General features: G+C 52.8%; 1 protein-coding gene across 4 annotated transcripts in view; it reads right to left on the reverse strand.

The window, feature by feature from the left end:
- Positions 1 to 333: 333 nt before the first annotated feature.
- The window catches only part of HOXA3 (homeobox A3), a 44858-nt gene continuing 25290 nt past the window's right edge, over positions 334 to 19901 (reverse strand). For 2 of the 4 annotated variants that reach the window (XM_087821224.1, XM_087821222.1), the window contains 5 exons: positions 19593 to 19772; positions 15365 to 15448; positions 5574 to 5639; positions 3461 to 4109; positions 334 to 2040 (listed from right to left, as the gene is read on the reverse strand). In XM_087821224.1, coding sequence (XP_087677350.1) covers positions 1235 to 2040; positions 3461 to 3989 — 1335 coding nt within the window. In that variant the 5' untranslated portion in view covers positions 3990 to 4109; positions 5574 to 5639; positions 15365 to 15448; positions 19593 to 19772 and the 3' untranslated portion in view covers positions 334 to 1234. The remainder of the gene's footprint in view (positions 2041 to 3460; positions 4110 to 5573; positions 5640 to 15364; positions 15449 to 19592; positions 19773 to 19901) is intronic. The other 2 variants (XM_087821225.1, XM_087821223.1) reach the window with 2 other exon arrangements.

Raw genomic sequence — 19901 nt, forward strand, 5'->3', positions numbered from 1 at the left:
CCCGGCACCTGTGCGCCCCCCGCCGCGCCTGGGCCCGCCGCCTTTGTCTCTCCCGCACTCCGCTCTCCGCATCCCCCGCGCCCGCCGCGGGTCTCGGTGGCAGCTGCGAACCAGGCAGCGCAGCGGGCCGGCCGCCCCGGCGACTCCACAGCTGCAGCCGCCCGGAGCCCCGGCTGCCGCCCCGCGCTGAGGACGCGCCCTGCTCCCGGGCGCCGCGCGCCAGGCCCCAGCCGGAGCTGCCGGGCGGCCTGGGCCCGGGAGGCCGCTCCGCCTCCGCCTCCATTCCGCGCGGAACCCCATCTTCGGCCAAAGAACCCCTTCCGAACGCGGATCTTACTCAGAATAAAAACTTTATTATTTTTTTTGTTTTGTTTCTCAGAGTGTGAGCAGCAAGGAATGTAGAACTCTCAAAACAAATCTAGCATTTTTCGTGTTTACAGATTGTTTTCTTCAGTTTCGCCGGATGTTACAAACTTAAATCGCTGTGTTCGAAAGCTGGGTCCTCTCCGGTATCATTGCATCGTGACCGTTTTCTATAAAGGAATTGCATTTCCCTTTCAAATAAAAGAATTTCCTATGTACGCCAATACACTATTGAACAAAAGGCCCAAGAAACCTTCTGAACAATCAGGGTACAGAATTTCTTTAATATAAATACGAACGGATGGGGGATAAATAATATTTAAAACTTAGATTATTCAATGCTTGCAAAAAAAATATAAATAAATCTGACTGTTCACCAGCACACACACGGAAAGACGTACACTTAGTCACCCTTGCACAGGGAGCCCTGTTTCAAAGCGCCTTTGATTTTTTTTTTCTCGCTCTTTACAAGTGCAATAAAAAAACTAAAATTAAAAAAAAAAGTAATCGCTTCCCCTCGGGAGCCATAATGTACGAACAAATTCACATTGAAGAACTCGGCTAGGAAATTTGTTCATATACCCTGTTTCTGATCAACGAGAAGAGAAGGGAAAGGGTGCAGGGCCAGCGGCCGAGCGGGGCGGAGATAAATATCGCTACTGATACTGACAGCCATTCCAGCAACCAAGATTGCTACGTCACATAAACTATAAAAACGCGTTACCAAAGAAAACAAAACGAGGGGTGGGGTGGGGGGTGGAAGGGGGCGGAGGAGAGAGAAAAGGGAGGTGCAGGGAGAACCTTAAAACAAAAAAAGCAAACGAAGAAAGGTTGGGGGGGGCTCTCCTGGCGCGCAGCCCCGAGCCCACCATCACAGGTGGGTGAGCTTGGGGGCTTCCTGAATTCTTCCCTGAGAAGGATGGTGGGCAGTAAGGTCCGTGTAGGTGGGGTGCGGCTCCCCTGGCCCAGGCCCGTGATGGTGGCTGCTGCCCAGCGGCCCAGCACCCCCGTAGTCCATGGCAGCTGAGGCGGCGTGGGGGAGGTGAGTTAGGCCAAAGAGGGCCGGCCCAGAGTTGCTCATGGGCTCCACATAGCTGCCCCCCACGAAGACGGGGCTTCCCTGTAAGTGTGGGGTCCCATAGCTGCCGTTGCCCTGCAGGCCATGAGCGTGCGGGTCATAGTCGGGTGTGCCCCCTGCGCCTGCCCCCGCAGCTGGGTAGCGCTTCTGTGGGGGCGGCGGGGGCGCGCAGCTGGGCAGGGGTGCGGGGTAGGAGGCAGGGGGCAGCCCGTAGGCGCCCTGGGGGGGCTTGGAGAAAGGCGGGGGCGACTGGGGCTCGTAGGGGACACTGTTGACCAGCGAATGCATAGAGTTCAGATAGCCGCCAGCGCCCGGGGGCACGGGGCTGCGACTTGGGGACTGGCCCCCTGATGACGTCAGCATGCCCTTGCCCTTCTGATCCTTCTTGTATTTCATGCGGCGATTCTGGAACCAGATCTTGATCTGGCGCTCGGTGAGATTCAGCAGGTTGGCCATCTCCACGCGCCGCGGCCGGCACAGGTAGCGGTTGAAGTGGAACTCCTTCTCCAGCTCCACCAGCTGCGCGCTCGTGTAGGCCGTGCGTGCGCGCTTGGAGGACGCCTGCCCAGGCGGACTCTTGTCGCCTGCGCAGCTCTCCCCTGCCACGACAGACGAGAGAGGAAGAGCGGTGTCAGGGGCTGCTCGGCAACCCCGCCCAGTCCCTGACCCAACCAGGCCCCTCCTCGCTGCAAACCCCAAAGTGCCCTCTATTTGTCAGGGCCCAGAACGGGGAGGAGGAACGGAGTGCTGTCCTCTGGCCTGGTGGGGAAACAGTGCTGGTCCCTGGCCAGCTAGCCCCTCATTCGGTCAAATTGCAAATCATAGGCTTCTCCAAGGGGGTAAGGACAGAAAAGCAGAACCCCCAGTTTGCTTCCTAGTCTGCATTTCCTTCCTGGAGCTGTTCACTTTTTGACCCCTTTAATGATCCTGCAGGCCTATCAGACTACAAGCTCCCTGTGGGCAGGGCCTCACCATCTTCTTTCCCTTCACACTAACTGGAATGTGGGCCACATAATATATACTCAATAAACCTTTCCTTCATTCAGTCTGTCTAAGAGATTGGATAGTTGCCTCAACTGGCCACTTATTTAATTTCCCGGGTGGAGATGGGTAGCACAGAAGCCCCAATCTGGAAGCCTTCTCATCACAAAGGAAGAGATCCCATCACAGTATCCATTTCTGGTGGAGAGGCCCAGGCTCCTGATGCTGGGTCCTATTAATTAGGGTTTCTCCATGTCACCAAACAGCCTGCCCAGCTTTGCCCACTAATCTGGCTTCCTGTCCTCCCTGGCCCTCCCAAGTCCTGGTTTGGGAATGCCCCAGACTCTTAGAACAGAGCACTGGCAACTGGAGAAGGCAGGGGCAAAGGTAACCAAGATACTGGGAAGCCCCAAGACCCAGGACCTATCATCCCCTGGAGTCGGGTTCCAGGAAGCCCATGTGGTTCCTATTAGGATGACAAGTCTGAATCCCCTCCCCCAGGAAATCTCTGCTGCCTTCATTTTGCTAAGTCTGAGTTGGGCCTTCCCAGAGGTAAGGCAGCCACTCCATCTGCTGGAGCAAAAATTAAAAATAGGCTCTGATTATAAGCAAAGCATTGATTCTGAATTGGAGGGTGATTAGGCCTGCTTTTATTCTGCCACATTCCAGTGTGGGGGTGGGTGTCACTACTTCATTAAAAATGAAGAGTTGTGCTAAAAACAGAGTGGAGCTCAGGTTTGTTCTGCACAAAAGCCCGAACTCCAAGAATGGGACAAGTGACTCCAAACACACTAGGCCCCACTTGCTCTTGGTGAAGTCCAGAGAGACTTCCATTAGGTCTCTCTGGGGTTTCCTGTGTGCATAGTCCTGTCACCTCCCTAGTTGCAGACTCTGGGAACCTGTGAAGGGTAGAACCAGGAGGATCAGTGGATCCTTGGAAATGTTCCAGTGCTCCAGGCCGTGCTAGCTATGCATGGAGCTGGCTTAGGAAATGGGGAGCCAGGCCAGAGGACCCTCCTCCAGAAGGCACCCCTTTACCTGAGCTGGAGCCACTGGTTTTCTGCTTTGTGTTCTGTCGAGACTCCTTCATCCAGGGGAAGATCTGTTTGGCCACGGTGGGCGAGTTGAGTAGGGGGCTCTTGGCCGCACTGGCTGGGGTGGGGTTGCTGCTGGCATTCTGAGGTGGGGAGACTGAAGAAGGGGGTGGGGGTGGAGCAGGAGCCGGCGCTGGGGGTTGCGGAGGGGGTTGAGGCTGCTGAGGGGCAGGGGGCGCAGCCTGGGGCGGTGGCGGGGCCAGGGGCGGCTCGCCTAGGCCTGGGGGCTGGCTGGGTGGGCCACTCAGGGTGTGCAGACATGCCTCACTCAGCTCGTGCGCCTTGGGGTGGCCCCCGGCGCTGGAGGGTGACTGGAGTGAACAGGCGGGTCGGTGGTACTCGCCCTCGGTGCCCAGTGCTGCGGACGCCGGGTACGATGGCTGCTGGCTGGCATTATAAGCGAACCCGTTGGCAGCCTGGTAGGGGTAGCCACCGTAGATCGCGGAGCTGTCGTAGTAGGTCGCTTTTTGCATCGCGTTGTTTCACGATCTTGATCACACACTCTGACAGGGGCTTGACACCCGTGAGGGCGCACATTGGCACGCCCCCGCGGTCACGTGACGCTCCGCCGCCAATGGCCGCCCCGCGCAGACCTGGGGGGGGGGTGAAAATCGCCGCGCGGTGAGGGCTGCGCACAAATCCATCTTACTCTCAATAGCTAAGTGACATGAAAGCCATAAAAGAAAAAGTGGTCAGCAATATTTAGCAGCACGACTTGGCCCCGGGCGCAGAGAGCCGCGCTATAAAAAGCCGCTGGAATTTACTGGCGGCTACAAATATTTGCTTAACTTGCGTCTGGAGTTGGGGGGTTTTCCGGGGAGAGAGGAGGCGAGGGAGTGAGGGCTGGAAGTCGGGTCTCGGGAGCTGGAGTCCAAAAGAAGAAAGGTCTGATGGGCTAGAAAGGAACAGGGCTGGCATCCTTCTTTTCCAGGGAAGAAGAAACTCGGGGTGCCCCTTCCTCTCTGCTCCTTGGCCTTGTCCGGCAGGTCCCGGGGCTCCTTCCCTCTGGGAATTTTGGAGAGGGGTCCAGGAGGCAAAGAGGGGCTTGAGACGCCACTTTTTCCTCTCCAATCCTCGCTCTAGGGCTTTTATTTGCCAAAAGAGCACTGGCAGGGGGCGATGTCTCATCCGGCCCCTTCTTGGACATTCCGGAACCAAAGAGAGGTATGCGCAAAAAAATGTCAGGTAATTGCCCTACTGGACCCTACTGGATTTCGAGATTATTAGGCAGTCTACCCCTGTGCAGGGATATGACCCGCCTCCAAATGAGCCCCATGTGGCTAAGAAGGGGAGAGAGAAACTTTAGATGGACCATCCTGAGTGAGGAGGGACCACCACCAACACCCACTCCAGCAAGTCACATTCAAATCCTGGACAGCTTTTCACTCCTCTCCTTCTGCCATTCCTCAGGCATGTCCCAGCAAGCCACTCCCACCTCTTCTCCACGGCTACAAAAGGTCCCCAGACCCTCCTGTCTTGGACTTTCTGAGGTGCTGTTATTCAGGGCAACTATCAAATTCTACCTGTTAAAACATGATGGATTAGAGAAAAAAAAAACCCCACCAGGAACCTGAAAAACCAGCGTTCATCTCCATGACCACGGCTTGAACTCTCCTTCCAACTTAACGATAATAGGTTCTGTCTTAGAAACTGCTATGTAATTTGATGTATGGGGGTCATTTGGCTCCGGACGAGGGATGGAGGCACAAACCATAAAATCCTGCCAGAGTTCCCTGATCTTTGTGTGCTGTTGTTGTTGATATTTGTTACTGGGCCTATTTACCTGCTTCAGAAACACCAAACACCAAGTAAAGGGCAACCCTGGAAATCTAAAATAAGCAATGGAAAGCCTTCTCAACTCAACTTATTATTATTATTTTTTTTAAAGAAAGCAGTTTGCAGAAGTGAAATCTGTTTCCCTTTTTTTCAGCCTTTGCATGGTCAACCTCTGGTTCTGCTCAGAAAAGTTCCATGTGAGTTCATATATTCACACTCAGACTCTGACCATTTGAGAAAATTACAAGGACAAATTCACGAAAATGGTTTACACTTCATACCGCAACTCTGTGTATTTCAGTCCTGGAGTTATTCAAGTTTTCCAGGAATAGCGGACACTTTGTTAACTAGAAAAAAAAAATAATGTAATAAGCGTCTACCAGTGGATGATTACACTGTAATTTTGTCTTTAATAATGGACTCCTTTGGATTTCATTATTAAACCAACAATCTGACCAACATCTGGAAAACAGGCACAATTAATTTTCCAGAACCTCAATTAAAAATTACAGCATCCCTTATCCGTCCAGAGTTATTGTGTGTGATCTTGAGCCCTGGAGTACTGTTTCTCTTTGGAAATAGATAGAAAGCTACAGATACCATAATCAAAAGTAAATAAATGATAAAATAAAATTTAAAATGGAATAGTACTTTAATGTCTGTTTCCTGTCCTTTCACTGAAAACAGGTCCTATTACATTTGGCAGTGTTAATGTCTGCCACTATACATTTTTAAGATACTAGGCTTGTGTAAAATGAAACATCGGGTTAAGAAAATTACTCCAGACACTTGAACAGCAAGATATTAGATAATACAAAATTAAGTTGATTTTGAACATGCACTATTTCAAGTGAATTGCTAATCCATTGTCATAAGCTACACCGGCCTGCTGTTTACCTAATTCTTTTTATCAAGTTGTGCATTGTCTTGTAAAATATCAAAAAAATACCTTTAAAAATCAAAGAGCAAACAACAACCCCCTTAAACTTAAAATATGAATTCACCTCGAGGTCCCCCTAAAGTGCTTCCTATTGTTTGAGGTCAGCAGATAACCAGCTTGGGGCCCACACAGTCCACCCCACCCCCCCAACCCAGCCCCCAAAGTTTGCAACCTAGTAAAGAAGTTGGAGATTTGCCAGCCAGGAAACTTTGCTTTGCACCCCCTAAACAAGGGCTGGGGATGGGAGGAGATTGCTCGGAAAAGATCCTTTTCTGGACGGTAACCCCCAGGTGCAAGAGCTGACAGGGTTGAGGGGGCTAAGTTGAGTGCAGGAAACAAGCCCTATTGTCTCTCTGGAAGATCTGCCCAAATTTCAACCTCCGTCCTTCAGACACCGCTCTCTGCTTCCACTCCCGCCCCTTCCTCAGCCTGCCCTCACCCCGAGTTTCAGTGGGAGCACAGGGAAAGCGCCCCCACGGCCCCTTGCCCACCCCTCCCTCCCTCCCCAACCCGGAAAAGTTGCGGCCGGGCTCGGGGAGCGGGGAGAGGTGGGGGCGGGGATGGGAAAGCGGCCTGAACTCGACGCGTAAGGGTATCAGTCACTGCCGGGGAGGAAGCTCCGGCTTGTGAACTCTTCTTGAACCGAGATTTAAGTCTGCGGCCATAAATCACCGAGACGTACACTCCGCCATTCAGCGCCGAGCGCCGGTGGCGGCCCTGCTTACCTTAACTTCTGACGGGCGCCGCGAGCGCAGGCTCGGGCGCGGGCGCGGGCGCGGGCTCCGGCCCCCGGCCCGGCTCGGCGGCCCGGCCGGGTCCCCTCGGCGCGGGACAGGCACCGACCCTCAGCATCAGCCGAGGCGGCGGGCGGGAGGGAGACCCCGAGGCCCAGACGCCGAGGCGCGGAGCGTGGCCTCCTCGCTGCTCCGGCAAGGCTCGCCCTGGGCGGACTGGGGCGGCTGGGACCCCCCCTCCCACCCACCCCACCCACCCTCCCCTCCCCCACACCCCCGCCCCCTGCCCTTCCCGAGGGCAGCAGCCGCGGCCCGGAGATAAGCTAGCGCCGCGCGGGGCTCTGCCTGGGCTAGTGGCACCGACTTGGGTATGTTTCTTATGAATATTACGCGCCGAGCGGCGGCTGGTAGGGGGTGCGGCGGGGGGTGCTGGGGGCGGGCGGGAGGGGAGACCGAGGCGGCTGGGGCTGCGCGGGCCGGCGTGGGGGATGGGGCTGAGGCGAGGGGAGGGCCGGGAGCGAGGGGGAGCGCGGCGGCGGGAGGAGGGCAGCCCCCCCCCCCCAAACCCCACGCCCTCCCTCTCCCGCGCCTGGGCGTCACTAAAGTCCAGGAAAATTATGCTAATGAGGACAATCGGCTCTCACAAAGGGGATCTCTTGCCCGGCTCTATATTTCTTAGGAATGTTGGAGAAACCCTGTAACCCTCTGCCCCGGACATTTCCAGTTGAGGGGCGAGGAGAACCAGAAGAAGAGAGTTCCCCAGACTTTGGGCAGCTGACCTCACCTGCCACCCCTAACCCAAGACCCTCAAAGCCAATCTTTGGGGGAGGGGGGGCTCCGATAGGGCCTCTTTTCTCGAGAGACCTCCCGAAGAGGCAGCGGGGCAGCCAGCGGTGGTGTTTCTAGGCAGAAACCCTGAAATCCTGGCAGCCGGGAGCGAAGGAGCCGGGGGGAGATGCGCGGTGGTCGGGCAGTGAGACGGGAAGCTCTGGGCTCAGGTACGCACAGGAGTCTAGAAACCCGAGTCTCCAGCTCTTGTGTGTCCGGGGGTGGAGGGGGGCACAGGACAAACAGGCAGGTCACTCACAGGCAAAGGCTGATAAGACTCTGACCCCAGCAGCACCCGGCATCTACGGTATCCACTCCCACCCGAATTAGGGGCGCACGGGGGAAGCCGAGCGGAGGGAAGGCCTGCATGTGCCCCGCGATATTTCCCCAACTTTAAGGATAGTCTTCCTCCCTCCCATCGCCTCCCTCAACTCCCCAGATTCAAAAGCCAACTCTGTAGGGGTATGTGTGTGGCAAAAAGAGAGAAATGGAGCTTTCGTGCAATTCCAAGGTGTCAACGGCCGGTCCTTCTCAAAGGAAGGTGTTAAAAATATAAGTAGTATGTTTAAACTGTCAGGGAGCCAAAGTGTCACCTTAGAGCAAAAACAAAGCCAAGGGGAAAGGGAGGAATCAAAAAGCACTCCCGGCCAGGGTGGCCTCATGCATACCAATGGTTTTTGTCATTTATGGCTGGGCAAGATTTATGACTCGGCGCCCCAAAGCTGTAAACAGAGCACAAAACAGCAAACACTTGCTTCTTATGGCATATTGCAGCCGCGCAACTTGAAAGGGGGAGCCGGGCCGCGTAGGAGGCGAGAGCCGGCCTCAAAAATCCGCTCGGCGGCATTTTCTCTTCAAACTGTCCTGGTCCGATGTGGCATTTGAAGAAAGAAGGCGTGGGTCAATTATCAACCCGCACTTTCTCCTTCAAACTGCTGACGCGACTCTCACGCCTGCTCAACTACGCCAGCTGCCTGCCCGGAAAGACGGCCAGCCCTCAGTGAGAGCCTGCCAGGGAAGGGGATGGCCGGGCCAAGGGATCCGAGGGCGCGGAGGTGAGCGCTGGAGCACCCGGGGCGCATACCTTCCCACGGGCGCCAAGACCGTGCCGGGGTGGGAAACGCGGGCGCTGGACCTGCGGAGCTGGGGGGCCGGGGGGAAAGCTGGGACAGGAGCTCGGGACCTCCGCCAGCCAGCCCCAAATAGGTGGCTTCTAGGCAGAGGCAGGGTTCCGACCTCAAGGCTGGAGTCTCGCGCCTTGGCACGCAGACTGCCTGGATTCAGGCCGCTCTGCTGAAATCCAAAGTCCTGGCTTTTGGAACAAGGCAGGCGAGGTGATTAAAAAATAATAGTTTATAATAGCTGAAGGTAATTTTTGTTAGTTTCTTTTCTTTTTTTTAAGAGAAAAGTACCTCCTGTCGATTTCCCATCGCCAGAAACTGCCCATTGCTTGCCGCGGTGCCCTTTCCAGGCAAATTCCGCAGCCATTCACCCGGCTCCACCAAAACCACTGAGGTTTTCTTGGCTAAGAAGATCCCCTGGCTCTCCAAATTCCCCCAAGTCCCTGTGCTCCCAATCCCTCTCACCCATGGGGACCAGGGGAAAACATTTTCTCAGCATTAGAATATTTGGAGCAGCGAAGGTGCACTGGTGCCTTTCTCAGGGGTCTCCTTGTGAACATTTCTGAGAGGGCCTCCGAGGCTGGGGGGGGCTGTGCAGCCAGGGACCAACGTGAGGAATAACCCTTGGCAAGATGAGGCATCGAAACCCGAAATGGGGAGGAAAATTAATGTGGAAATACACTTGCCTGTAAGGGTGAGGCTGGCGTTTTGAGGGTGAGAAGGACTGAGCCTTTTTTATAGCTACAGTTTAGCTATGATAGAGTGGCTTTAGCTCCTTCCTTGGAGGAGAGGCCGACCAATGCTCTGTATCTGCGACTGTTGGTTTCTTCTTACTGCGCCGGCTTTAATACAGAACCAGCTCAAGAGGCCTTCCTGAGATATTTATTCTACTCGCTGGTACTGGAGCAACAATAAAAAGATGCCTTTAACAAACCTCTATTCCCTCTCTCATTCTTTCTAGTGAAACTATATTATTTATGAGTCTTTAACTGGGTCAAAAATGCGCCAGAACTGGGTCATAAATCAAATGAAATGCTGACAAGTAATTGAACAGCAATTAAAGCTTACATTTTATTTCCAAGGGGTGTTTTAGAGCACTTGAAACGGCCTCAGTTAAACACGGTTACTGCCGAGGCTGGCAGAGGGGGAGGGCAGAGCAGCCCTTCCATTCTGGGGAAGTAAATCCCACTCAAGTAGGGTGAGCCTCGTTTGATTTTTTTTTTTTCAAGTACAAAAAGAAATAAGATTTTTTTTAAAGAAAGTCACAGGGCAAATCCGCTTCCTGACTCCTGGTAGGCACCCCTTTCCTCTGCTCTAAGAGCTCCCTCTCAGAGCAGAAGAAAGCAAAGTTTCCTTCACCTTTTCCCGGAGTTTTCATCGTTCCCAGGAGTGCTGGGTCCCCAAAGCCCAATTAGCTATGGCTTTCCCAGTAATTTGGAAGCACACAGTTTAACTCTCATCTGCCTCCATTCTGGCTACAGTACCCTTTCTGGGGCTCGGAAGCCAGAGAAAAGTCTGCCTCTGCTTCCTGCGGACTGTGCCTCTGGACTTCCCTCCAGCCCAGAGTGCACCGGCCAGTCCTCCAACTCTCCAAGCCAGCCGGGGCGTACGGGGGTGGCCAGGCCATGCTCATTATGAAGCCCAAATCCAGCTCAGGCTCCTTCTTCCCGCTGTATCCCCAACATTAGAATAAAAGCTTTTGGGCACCCAGCACACTCGCCTCCCCACCCCAGCTGTCCTCCACCCCTACTGGGTAGAGGGTGTGCAGGGGAAACAAAGGCATGTCCTGGGGTCCACCAGCTCCTTCCATCCCGTGTGTGAGAAAGCGCATCCTGCAACCCAGCGCTGAACAAAGTGGCCTGAAGCATCATCAATAAAATGGCAGCGCATCTGCACACCCATTGATTTCCTTCTCCCAGCCGCTCCTGCCGCCCTGGTCAGCCCTCGCCCATCATCTCTGGCCAGCAAACAGGAGCAATGAGGGGAGCGATTCCCTCTCTCCTTCACTCAGCGTCCACCCTCTCCAGGCAGTGTCGCCTAGGAGAGCAGCGGCCACCTTAGCCTGCTCGGCACTCCGGGACCCTCCCTCTGCTTGGGGCTCAGCTCCCAGGACTCAAGCCCCGCCGTGGTGGACAAAGCCACCCCAGTGCTGGAGGCCACCAGGCCCACCGATTGGCACCCAAGTGCCCCTTCCTTTACATCCCCCAACACTTTTCAGGGAATTAAACTCAGTCTAAGGCGCTACTGGGGATCTTTCGAATGGTTTCGGTTCTAAAGGAGAAACAAAGGAGAGGGGCTGAGGGTCCAGTCCCTGAACCAGGGTCTCCTCGCCTGACCTTTGTCTCTCACAGCCATAACTCACTCTAGATATGAACAATCAACGGAAATACCTTAAAATAAATTCCATCCTTCTGGTGTGGCCTCGAGTCCCATCGGCTAGCTGGCCCAGAACCGCTCCATGAGTGCTGAAAACTGCAGCCCGCTAGGAGAGCGCTCTCCGGAGAAGGGGAAGGGGAAGGAGGTGGGTGCGTGGGGGTGGGGGGGAAGCTCTCTCTCTGTAGAGAATCTGGAAAACGTAATCACAGGCGAAGCCGCCCGGGTCTCCGCTCCAAATGCCACAATAATGTGCTGTATTATGTGCTCACGTGGTCATACGTCAACTTAAATCCTTTTATTTGAAATAGGGAATCACTGAAGAAACTAGGTTTCCAAGCAGAACATTTGGCTTTGGGGGAGGGGAAGAGTTTTGTCTAGGGCAGTTGGATGCTGGGGGCATCTGTCCCCTCCCCCCAACATGTGCCGCACAAGGCCAGTTATCTCCCCTTATATTTCTTTGCACTGATCCAAACATAAGGAAACAGCAATGCTGTCCCCATTCTTAAGAGTCCAGATAACTTTCCTTAGTCTTCCACACATGGACCTGCTGAACCCCTCACACCCAAGCACTCCAGTCTCCTCTGGCCAATACATCAAAAGGCAAGGCCCAAGCCCTTGCCTTTTTTCCAGAAGAAAACCCAATAATGGTCGGCCTAGTCAGTGGACTCCCTCATGGCCTGCCATTGTATGGAGTGTGCTAACACCCACGCCACACACCAAAGCTACTGTAGAAACCCAAAAGGCCCATAATTAGCTGACAAAAGGCTAAAGCACCTCCTCCAAGTCCAGTTGGTTTTGTTTGGTGGGAGCCGCCCTAGGAAAAAGGTGTTTGGCTTTAGAGGGATAGGTCAGAGTTTTGCAAAATCAGGAAGGACCCAGTGTCTGGGCCAAACCTGCATTTACACTTTTCCTCAGTGCAGAGCTGAATGATAAATGAAATGATCAGCTTCTAATGATGAAAAATGTATGGGGAAATTATCTAATTGTCTCTGCAAGAAGAGGGGAAAAAACTACCTTTGCTAGCATCCCCTGAATTAACTAACCTACTACTGCAAGACAATTTGGGACCCTTTCTGTAGACATGTCTGTTCACCCTCCCCTAAGACAATTCTGTGTCCACCAGCAGAAACTGAATTGGACCAACTTTTCTCAGGAACAACCTGGCTGAAACAAATAAGCGCGCGCACACACACACACTCCCCTGCCTTCTGCTTGGTGACATTCTCCACTGATTTCAACACTTAACCCTCTCAGGGGCTGTCTTAAAAGTTCCTATTTTCAGGCCTTAGTTTCTGAACTTCAGGAGTGCTCTGAGGTGGAGAGATCCTCCTGCCATATTCTTTTGTTCCTGGAGAGCCGGTCTTCAGTTAGCTAGGCCTCTCTAAGCATGAGGCTCACTTGTAGCAGCTGCAGGAGGCTGTGCATGACTCTTCCCCTCCTCCCCTCCTGCCTGCAGGGGAACAGAAGGGGCCTGGTGAGACTGTGAGGCCCTCAGTAAGGGAGCCTGGTCATGGGGGTATCCAAATCAGAATGGCAATGAAAGAGAAGGAGACCTCACCCCTTGGAAGTGAGCCCTGGCCTAAGCTGGTGGCAGTATTCCCATAAGGTCTTGTCTGTGGTACAGCTAGGAGAGAACTTCTATGTCAACTTTCACAGCTCTGACCTAAGCCACAAGCTGGAAAGTAAGACCCCAAAGTGGAAACCTGCTTCTCTCAGGTTTGGGTGTGGGGTGGGGGACAAGACCAAAGGCTGGGGGAGGGACAGGACCAAAAAGCACACCCCAGTCCCCTCAAGGACTCAGTCCAGTGATACACTGTCCTCTACTCCCCTTACCCACGACCTCCAAATATTTTACATTGAGCTCTCCAGATAACCTAGAAAGGACCTGAAAGTATTGCCTAATTGTTGGCAAACTCCACTCCCTCCAACCAAAGTTTCTGTAGAGGCTTCAACTCAAAGATGAGAAGGGGCCTCCTTCAGAACTCTCAGAATAGTCTGGAGCAGATCGAAATTCCCAAGGCCATAAATCAATGGGAGAAGTCTTTGGTAGTGCTTCAGAGAAATGCCTTAACGCCAGCAAGGCCCAGAGGCATCTCAGCTCCAGCCAGGAGCCTCCATGCCATTATTAACAGCCCGGTTAATGCTCCAACTGTGGTTTAACAATTAACATTAATGACTTGGGGTAGGATAAGGTGATTTTGTGGGATATAAAGGAAAATATCTGAAGAAGTCAAAGAAGTTTAACTTTTGAGGTGGAAATGGCTTCCCTAAGAGAGACCTTGGTCTGGGCAAGCCACTAGGGAACCAGCAGCTGAGAGTCCTCCTTCACCATTCTGAAATCTGCTTTCCTGGAGCCAGGCTATGGGCCTTTTAAACTTTCATTCCAGAGAACAAGAATGAAGGTGCTCAAGGATGCAGGCCCAGGCCGGGAACACAGCTGCCAGTACTACTTCATTCACTCCTCCGATCCCCAGCCTGGCCAGCCAGGGCTGGGGACACATGCCCTGGATCCAGGCCACCAGAGCCAAAGTAGGCAGAACATTGTCTCAGAAGGAGCAGGTGACTCAGGATACAGAGCTTTAGTCAATATTTGCAACGCTGTTGGCAGATTAGATATATCTGTATTCAAACACTGTGATCTGATTTCTCTGTCAAAAATACACTTAACATCTTTCCCCCCTTAGTTAACTCTAGTGGTTTTTCTACTCAGCATCGGGTTAGGCCCTCTTAGCCCACTTTTCTTTTCTTTTTTTTTTTTTTTTGGTGGAGGTTATAGATCATTATTTAACATGAGATATTTCCTGTGGGTGCAACTGCACTACAAATGGGCTCCAAGTTCTCTGGACACACACGAATGTGTATATCACTTTATACACATGGTCTCAAACTCCTGCAACTGTTTATACAGGCAATAGTTCTGTTGTGTGCTGAGATGCAAATCATATGTGCACACTGAGTGGCAAATTCCTGAAATGCTCTGTCTCAACTTGATATAAATAGACATACAGTAGCTGAGAAAGTAACCCAACTTTACTATTACTCTGTTTACTTCCTATCTAATAAAATAAGAATTGTATCCAGAACACCTTATCCGCCTGAGAGCACCTGGGAATAGCATGTTGCAACAAATTAGCAACCTAGTATCTATTTGGAGAGACTATTTTCGCCAAGACTGAGGCCTAGGGAATAGAAAACAAAACCTCAGAAAACTTTTTAAAAGAAGCAATTCCTCAAAGAACAAAGCAAAACCCATTCCTTCATACTAAGCTTCGGAAAGCTGTTCCAGCAGCCCCTCCCCCAAACAGGCACGAAATTTATGGATCTTTTACAAGGCAATAAACCACAGTAATTACCTTCCTGCATCCCAAACTAAGAGGACAAATTAAGCCAGAACTGGAAAAGAATTTTAAAGAGTTTTCCCTTGTTCCAAATAGGAAAAGAAAACGCGGGGACACAGAAAACCCGTGCATTTCCCCCAGGAAGAAGAGCGGGGAAGCCTGGCTGAAGGAACCTGGAGCCCCCCCGCTGCCTGCCACAGTCTACACTGGAAATACAGCAACTTCCCTCTTGCCGAAGAAAAGCAAATGGGCAGGAGAAGCTGAAAGGCGGCGGGACCAGTTTCCTCCACGCAGAGCTGGACTGACCACAATTTCCGAACTCACAGTCTCCGCAGGCGCCGCCAACAGTGGACAAGAAGAACAGCCCACGCAGCGGCCGCCGCGCCCGTGGCCTCTGCTGGCTTTTGCCCTGCTGTTCCTTGTAGTGGTTTGTTCGGAACTTGCCCGGAAGAGACAAATACAACCTTCTGACGCCCCCGCCCCCAGGCGCGCACAGCTTTGGTCTCTTCGCCGCCCTTTCTGCACTCCACCCGGCTTTGCGGGCCGACTCTTTGTCCGCCTGAAGCCCCGCATTCGCGGAATGTGGAGCCGAGAATAACTCAGCTCCAAAACTCCTCCGAAGTTAAACATTGACCAGAACCTCTTTCCAAGGGCTGCAGCTGCCCGGAGAGCAAACTCCTGCCAAAGGCCCGGTGCAAAGCCCCAAGCGGTGACGAGTTTGGGCGCAGCGCTTACCTTGCAAGATGTTTAAGACCGAACCCCAGATTGTCTCCAACTCCGGGGAGCTCAGGGGATAGCTTCTTCCAGTGTCCAGGAGCTCTGCGGATAAACAAACAGCAGAGGGTGAACGGTGGCTGCGAAGGAAGGGAGCTGGAGGACCCGAGTTGGAAGCGCGGCCGGTCGGGGCGCCAGGGTGGCCCCCGGGGTGACGCGGACACGGAGGAGTCGCCAGGGCATTCGTCCATGCGGCTCACTCATTGCTCGAAAGGTTCCAGTCTACAAATGGCCTGAAGATGGTGATTTATTTTTGTAAAATAAATACATACTCCATCTCCGCACCCACACTCTTCTTTTTCTTTCTTTATATAGGGGGTGGGAAGGGGGGAAGGGGCAAGAAAATGGACGAGGCGGAGCGAGATGGGAAGGTGGAAGGGGCTTTGCTGTTGGTGCCTGCTCTGCTCCGAGAGCTCCTCACGCACCTCAACTTGGGGAATGTGAATGCACGCTTTATTTTCTTTTCTAACAAAGGGAAGCCTTGTCTGGGAGCATTCAATCACCGACTCTCCCGAAACCTCACTAATAGTGTTCATTTCTGTTTGGCGCGAAATCAAACTCCAGCTCAGCCCATGGGCCAGGGGCAGCCTTGAGAGGTTTTGTCTTCTGGTTCATTCAAGCCCTGAGCGCGTCACTTCTCTGCCCCAGTGGGCTGGCAGGACTACCGAGCTAGTCCCTCACAGCAGGCCAGCTCTGGCTGCTGGAAATAGGAGGAAACTGCGAAGGACGGGAGCATCCACAATACCCAATCTAGGGGCCCTATCCGGCCTCACCTTGTGCAGCGGGGACAAGCCCCTAGATGCCCCAATTCTGCTACCACCTTGTCCCTCAAGATATCTGCAACCCTTTCTTGCTCTCTAAGTAGCAAACGGTCAGCCAATTGGGGGGTGGGGGGAGTACACTGGGGAAGAGGCAGTGAGCTCTGACTTGGAGAAGTTTTCCACTGGGCTGGGACTCTGCCGAGTGGGTTGCTTCCACATTCCTGTCCCTGCCCCCCTACCCCTTCACCCAAACCGGCATAGCCTCCCCACACTCCAGCCTGCTCCAAACCAGCCCTCAATGGCTGTCGGCATCCATGCAATCCTCCTGATAGCACCAAGACCGGCCACCAAATAGCTGACAGGTCCCCTGACCCCCACGCAGGCCTCACAGCCCCCTAGCACACTGACCCGTCGGCCTCAAACCAGAAGCTAGCTGCCCTCTGCCACCTCCACGACCTGCAGCCCCCACTCTCCATCAGGCACTTGGGACTGGGAATCTATGCTGGGCCCCTTTCTCTTGTTCAAACTCGCCCTCCATGGTCCCAAAGGGAGTGCCCCCTGGCCTTGGGGCTCCTGGCATGACCCCGAACAAGGTGGGGCTTAGCTACACAGCATGTGGCCACTCAACTTCGTCCCAGAAAGATCCGCTATGCCCCCATCCGCCAAGCCACCCCCACTCGGCGACGCTTAGGAGTGTTGTAATTATTATGGTTATTATTATTGTTGCTATTTCTTTATCCCCCAGTCAAATATTCACGGCTGCTGTTCCCCATAAATCGTTCAGACTAATGAGTCACAAAGAGATGCGGCCCAGGTCTCTCCCTCCGCCATGGCCGCCCGCCGCCGCGGCCTCTCTCTCGGCGATTTTGGCGCTCGCTCGCCCCTCGCCCGCCCGGCGCGGGTGATTTATGAACACCGGGGAAATTGAACAAAGCCGCGCGCCCGTCCTGTGGCATCTCCGCAGCCTTCCCCAGTGTGAATCAGAACATTACCAACTGTCTGCGCAGCCGTCCCACTTCATCACCAAAGCCAGGATGTGACCGCAGAGAACCCGAGCTCCAACTCGCCTTTCCCCGCGCGCGGACGTGGCGCGCGCCCCGGACTCGCAGAAACCCTGCAGAGAAAGCCCCGCGGCCCAGCGTGGGCCCGCAGCTCGGGTCCTCCCCTCCTCTCCAGCCCTCCTAAAGCAGTTCAAAGCCTTTGGAAATCATACTGACGGTGTATGTTTAAAAAAAAAAACCAAATAGGAAGTTGGGGGTCTTACTTCTGAGAGATTCATTCCTAGTGAGGCCCTGCTGACTCCATCCATTCTTGACGATCGGCATTAATTATTTAATGAGTCACGTGACCTCGGGGAGATTACAATTTCAATATCTCCCTGGAACTGGCGCTACACCTTTATCTGCTGCCACCAGGGTCCTTGGTTGGCTTCTTTAGTTCCCAGGCCTCTGGAACGCAGACGCCCTTGCCCAGCTCTGGGGCAAAGGAACGCCAGCGAGATCCCAGGGCCGGCACAGCGGAGCCAGTCACTCCGGACCTAGGAGAACTGTGGACAGCGGGGTGTCCCCTGCTCTCCCAGGCACCCTGACGTCGGTCACCTCCTGAGCCCAGAGGTCAGCCCACTTATCTCAGCACCCTTCCAACCTGGCCAGCGCACCTGCGGCCCTCCATGGCAAGTGTGAACCCAGGCCCATTGGTCCAATCCAGGCAAAATAACCTTCTCCCAAGGAAAGATGCCTGTGCAGGTACCCCCACCCAACCTGACACCAAATCTACAATTCATTAACACAAAGAACATGAAGGGGGAGCATTCCCCTGCCTCAGTTTCCTCTTCCGAAAACTGAGATGGAACCAAAATGGCCTCCAGATCTCTTTTTCCTGGGATATTCTTTCAATCTGGGACCCCTTTAGCCTCAGGAATCCATTCCAGAGAGACTGGGGCTGACCTGAAAGGGGGCAGGGGTTACTCCATGAGTTTGGGGCCTTGAGAATAAGACATGACAGAGTTCCAAGACAGAAATGTCAAATGAGAATATTTCACAACAGCCCCAGCAGCCTCCTAGGTGCTGTTAAAGAGTTAGAACACAGGCCTCTCTCCTTTCTGCTTCCCAGCCCATACTCTTTGAGAGAAGCAGCAGAGTTAGCCTTGGGCCTGTATATATTACAGAGAAGGGCAACCGCTGGAGGAGCAGCTGCTGGGCAGGGTGAGCCTGTGTTACCCAGTAGAGGACCTCACCTCGCCTAGGGATGCAGTGGCCAAAAGAGTGTAAAGATCAGTTTATTGCCTGCTCAGGACCCATTCATTCGGAAGGGGAAGCCCCAGGTTTCTGTTTGCTACATGGATTCTTTGGGTTTTTCTTTTTCTAAAGAGTGGTTAATCTGTTTCATTGTGAAACTGCTGGAGGGAAGGCAGTGGTGGGTGAGACCATCACAGTTTGGTAGCTTAGGGGAGCAGGGAGACACAGGAGGCATGGCATGCCCACCTCATGGGGAGGAGGCGGAGAGGTGGGGGAGGGTGTGGGCACCCTGGGAAGGTTGAGTATAAAGTCAGAGATGCTGTGCAGAGGGCCTACTCCCCATATATCTAGGTAATCTTCCCATGAGCTCCATCCTGGGTATTAAGTACTCTACTCTTCCTGTCACAGTTGAATTCCTGCTGTAATAAAACACCGGGTATATCGTAGATTTCAACAAAACTAGGAAAGAGAGCCTGCAAAGTGCCATTTTTCTTCAGGGGGGCGACTGTTAAGTACTTAATTCAAACTGTGACCATTAAAGTGTCTCCTATCCGATTTAGGTTGATTTCAGATGTTGACAAAACTTTTATCTCCCGACACATGCACAGCTTGGCTATGTGACTAAAGCAGATGCGTGTGTGTTAGAGGGAAGGAGAGAGAAAGAGGAGGAGAGCATGTGTAAGGGTCATTTTGGTAGGCGAATTACAGAGCTCACACAAAATACCATTTTTTAAGGTCAAGGGTTTGAGGGGCCAGTAGGGTTTCCTTAAAAAAAAAAAAAAAACAATTAATGAGATAGAAAATTTGTCCTCTGGGTGAACTCTTATGGTTGCCCTAGCAAAGGGCAGACAATGCACGATTTTGAAGCACAAAGTGGGATTTTCTAAGCTGTTATAACAAGCTGCTTTAAAAGACCAAATCTGAACCGGGCAAAACACTGAAGAAATGAAACAATCATCTGGATCATTTTTGACTATTTTGACCTGGTGAAATTTACCAATACCTTAACAACCAAGACAGCTTGGGTAAAAATGTCATTTTGCACTGGATATTTTAAAAAACCCACAAAAACAATCTCCACCCTCCCTCTTCGTTACCCCTTTTAGCCCCACACAGCTGCCCTCCAGTACGCAGCTAATTAATGCCCTCATCCTCCCTCCTTCACTACAAAGGAGAAATATAAGAATTTACCTTAATTGATGACAATCTGCCATGTGAGGTTTTGCAGCTCGACATTCAGTTTCCACCAAGAGCCTAGGCATTTTTTGAGCAGACAGCCAAGATGCTGCGTCTTTGCCCGAGACCACATTATTTGCAAGAAGATCCCTTGCTTCTCCATAGACTTTTCCCAGAGAATGCCTTTCAGAATTGCTGTTGAATTACAAAGAAGTATTTATTGTATGAGGTGATTAATGATTCCCGGGAAAATTGCTATTTTCAGCGTGATTTAATTTCGTTTTACAAGTGCGTGTAGCAGAGGAAGGGTTAATAAGTTTCAGC

The sequence above is a fragment of the Miniopterus natalensis genome, chromosome 10, assembly GCF_054644295.1.
Source record: "Miniopterus natalensis isolate mMinNat1 chromosome 10, mMinNat1.hap1, whole genome shotgun sequence".
In the NCBI taxonomy this organism is placed as follows: Eukaryota; Metazoa; Chordata; class Mammalia; order Chiroptera; family Miniopteridae; genus Miniopterus; species Miniopterus natalensis.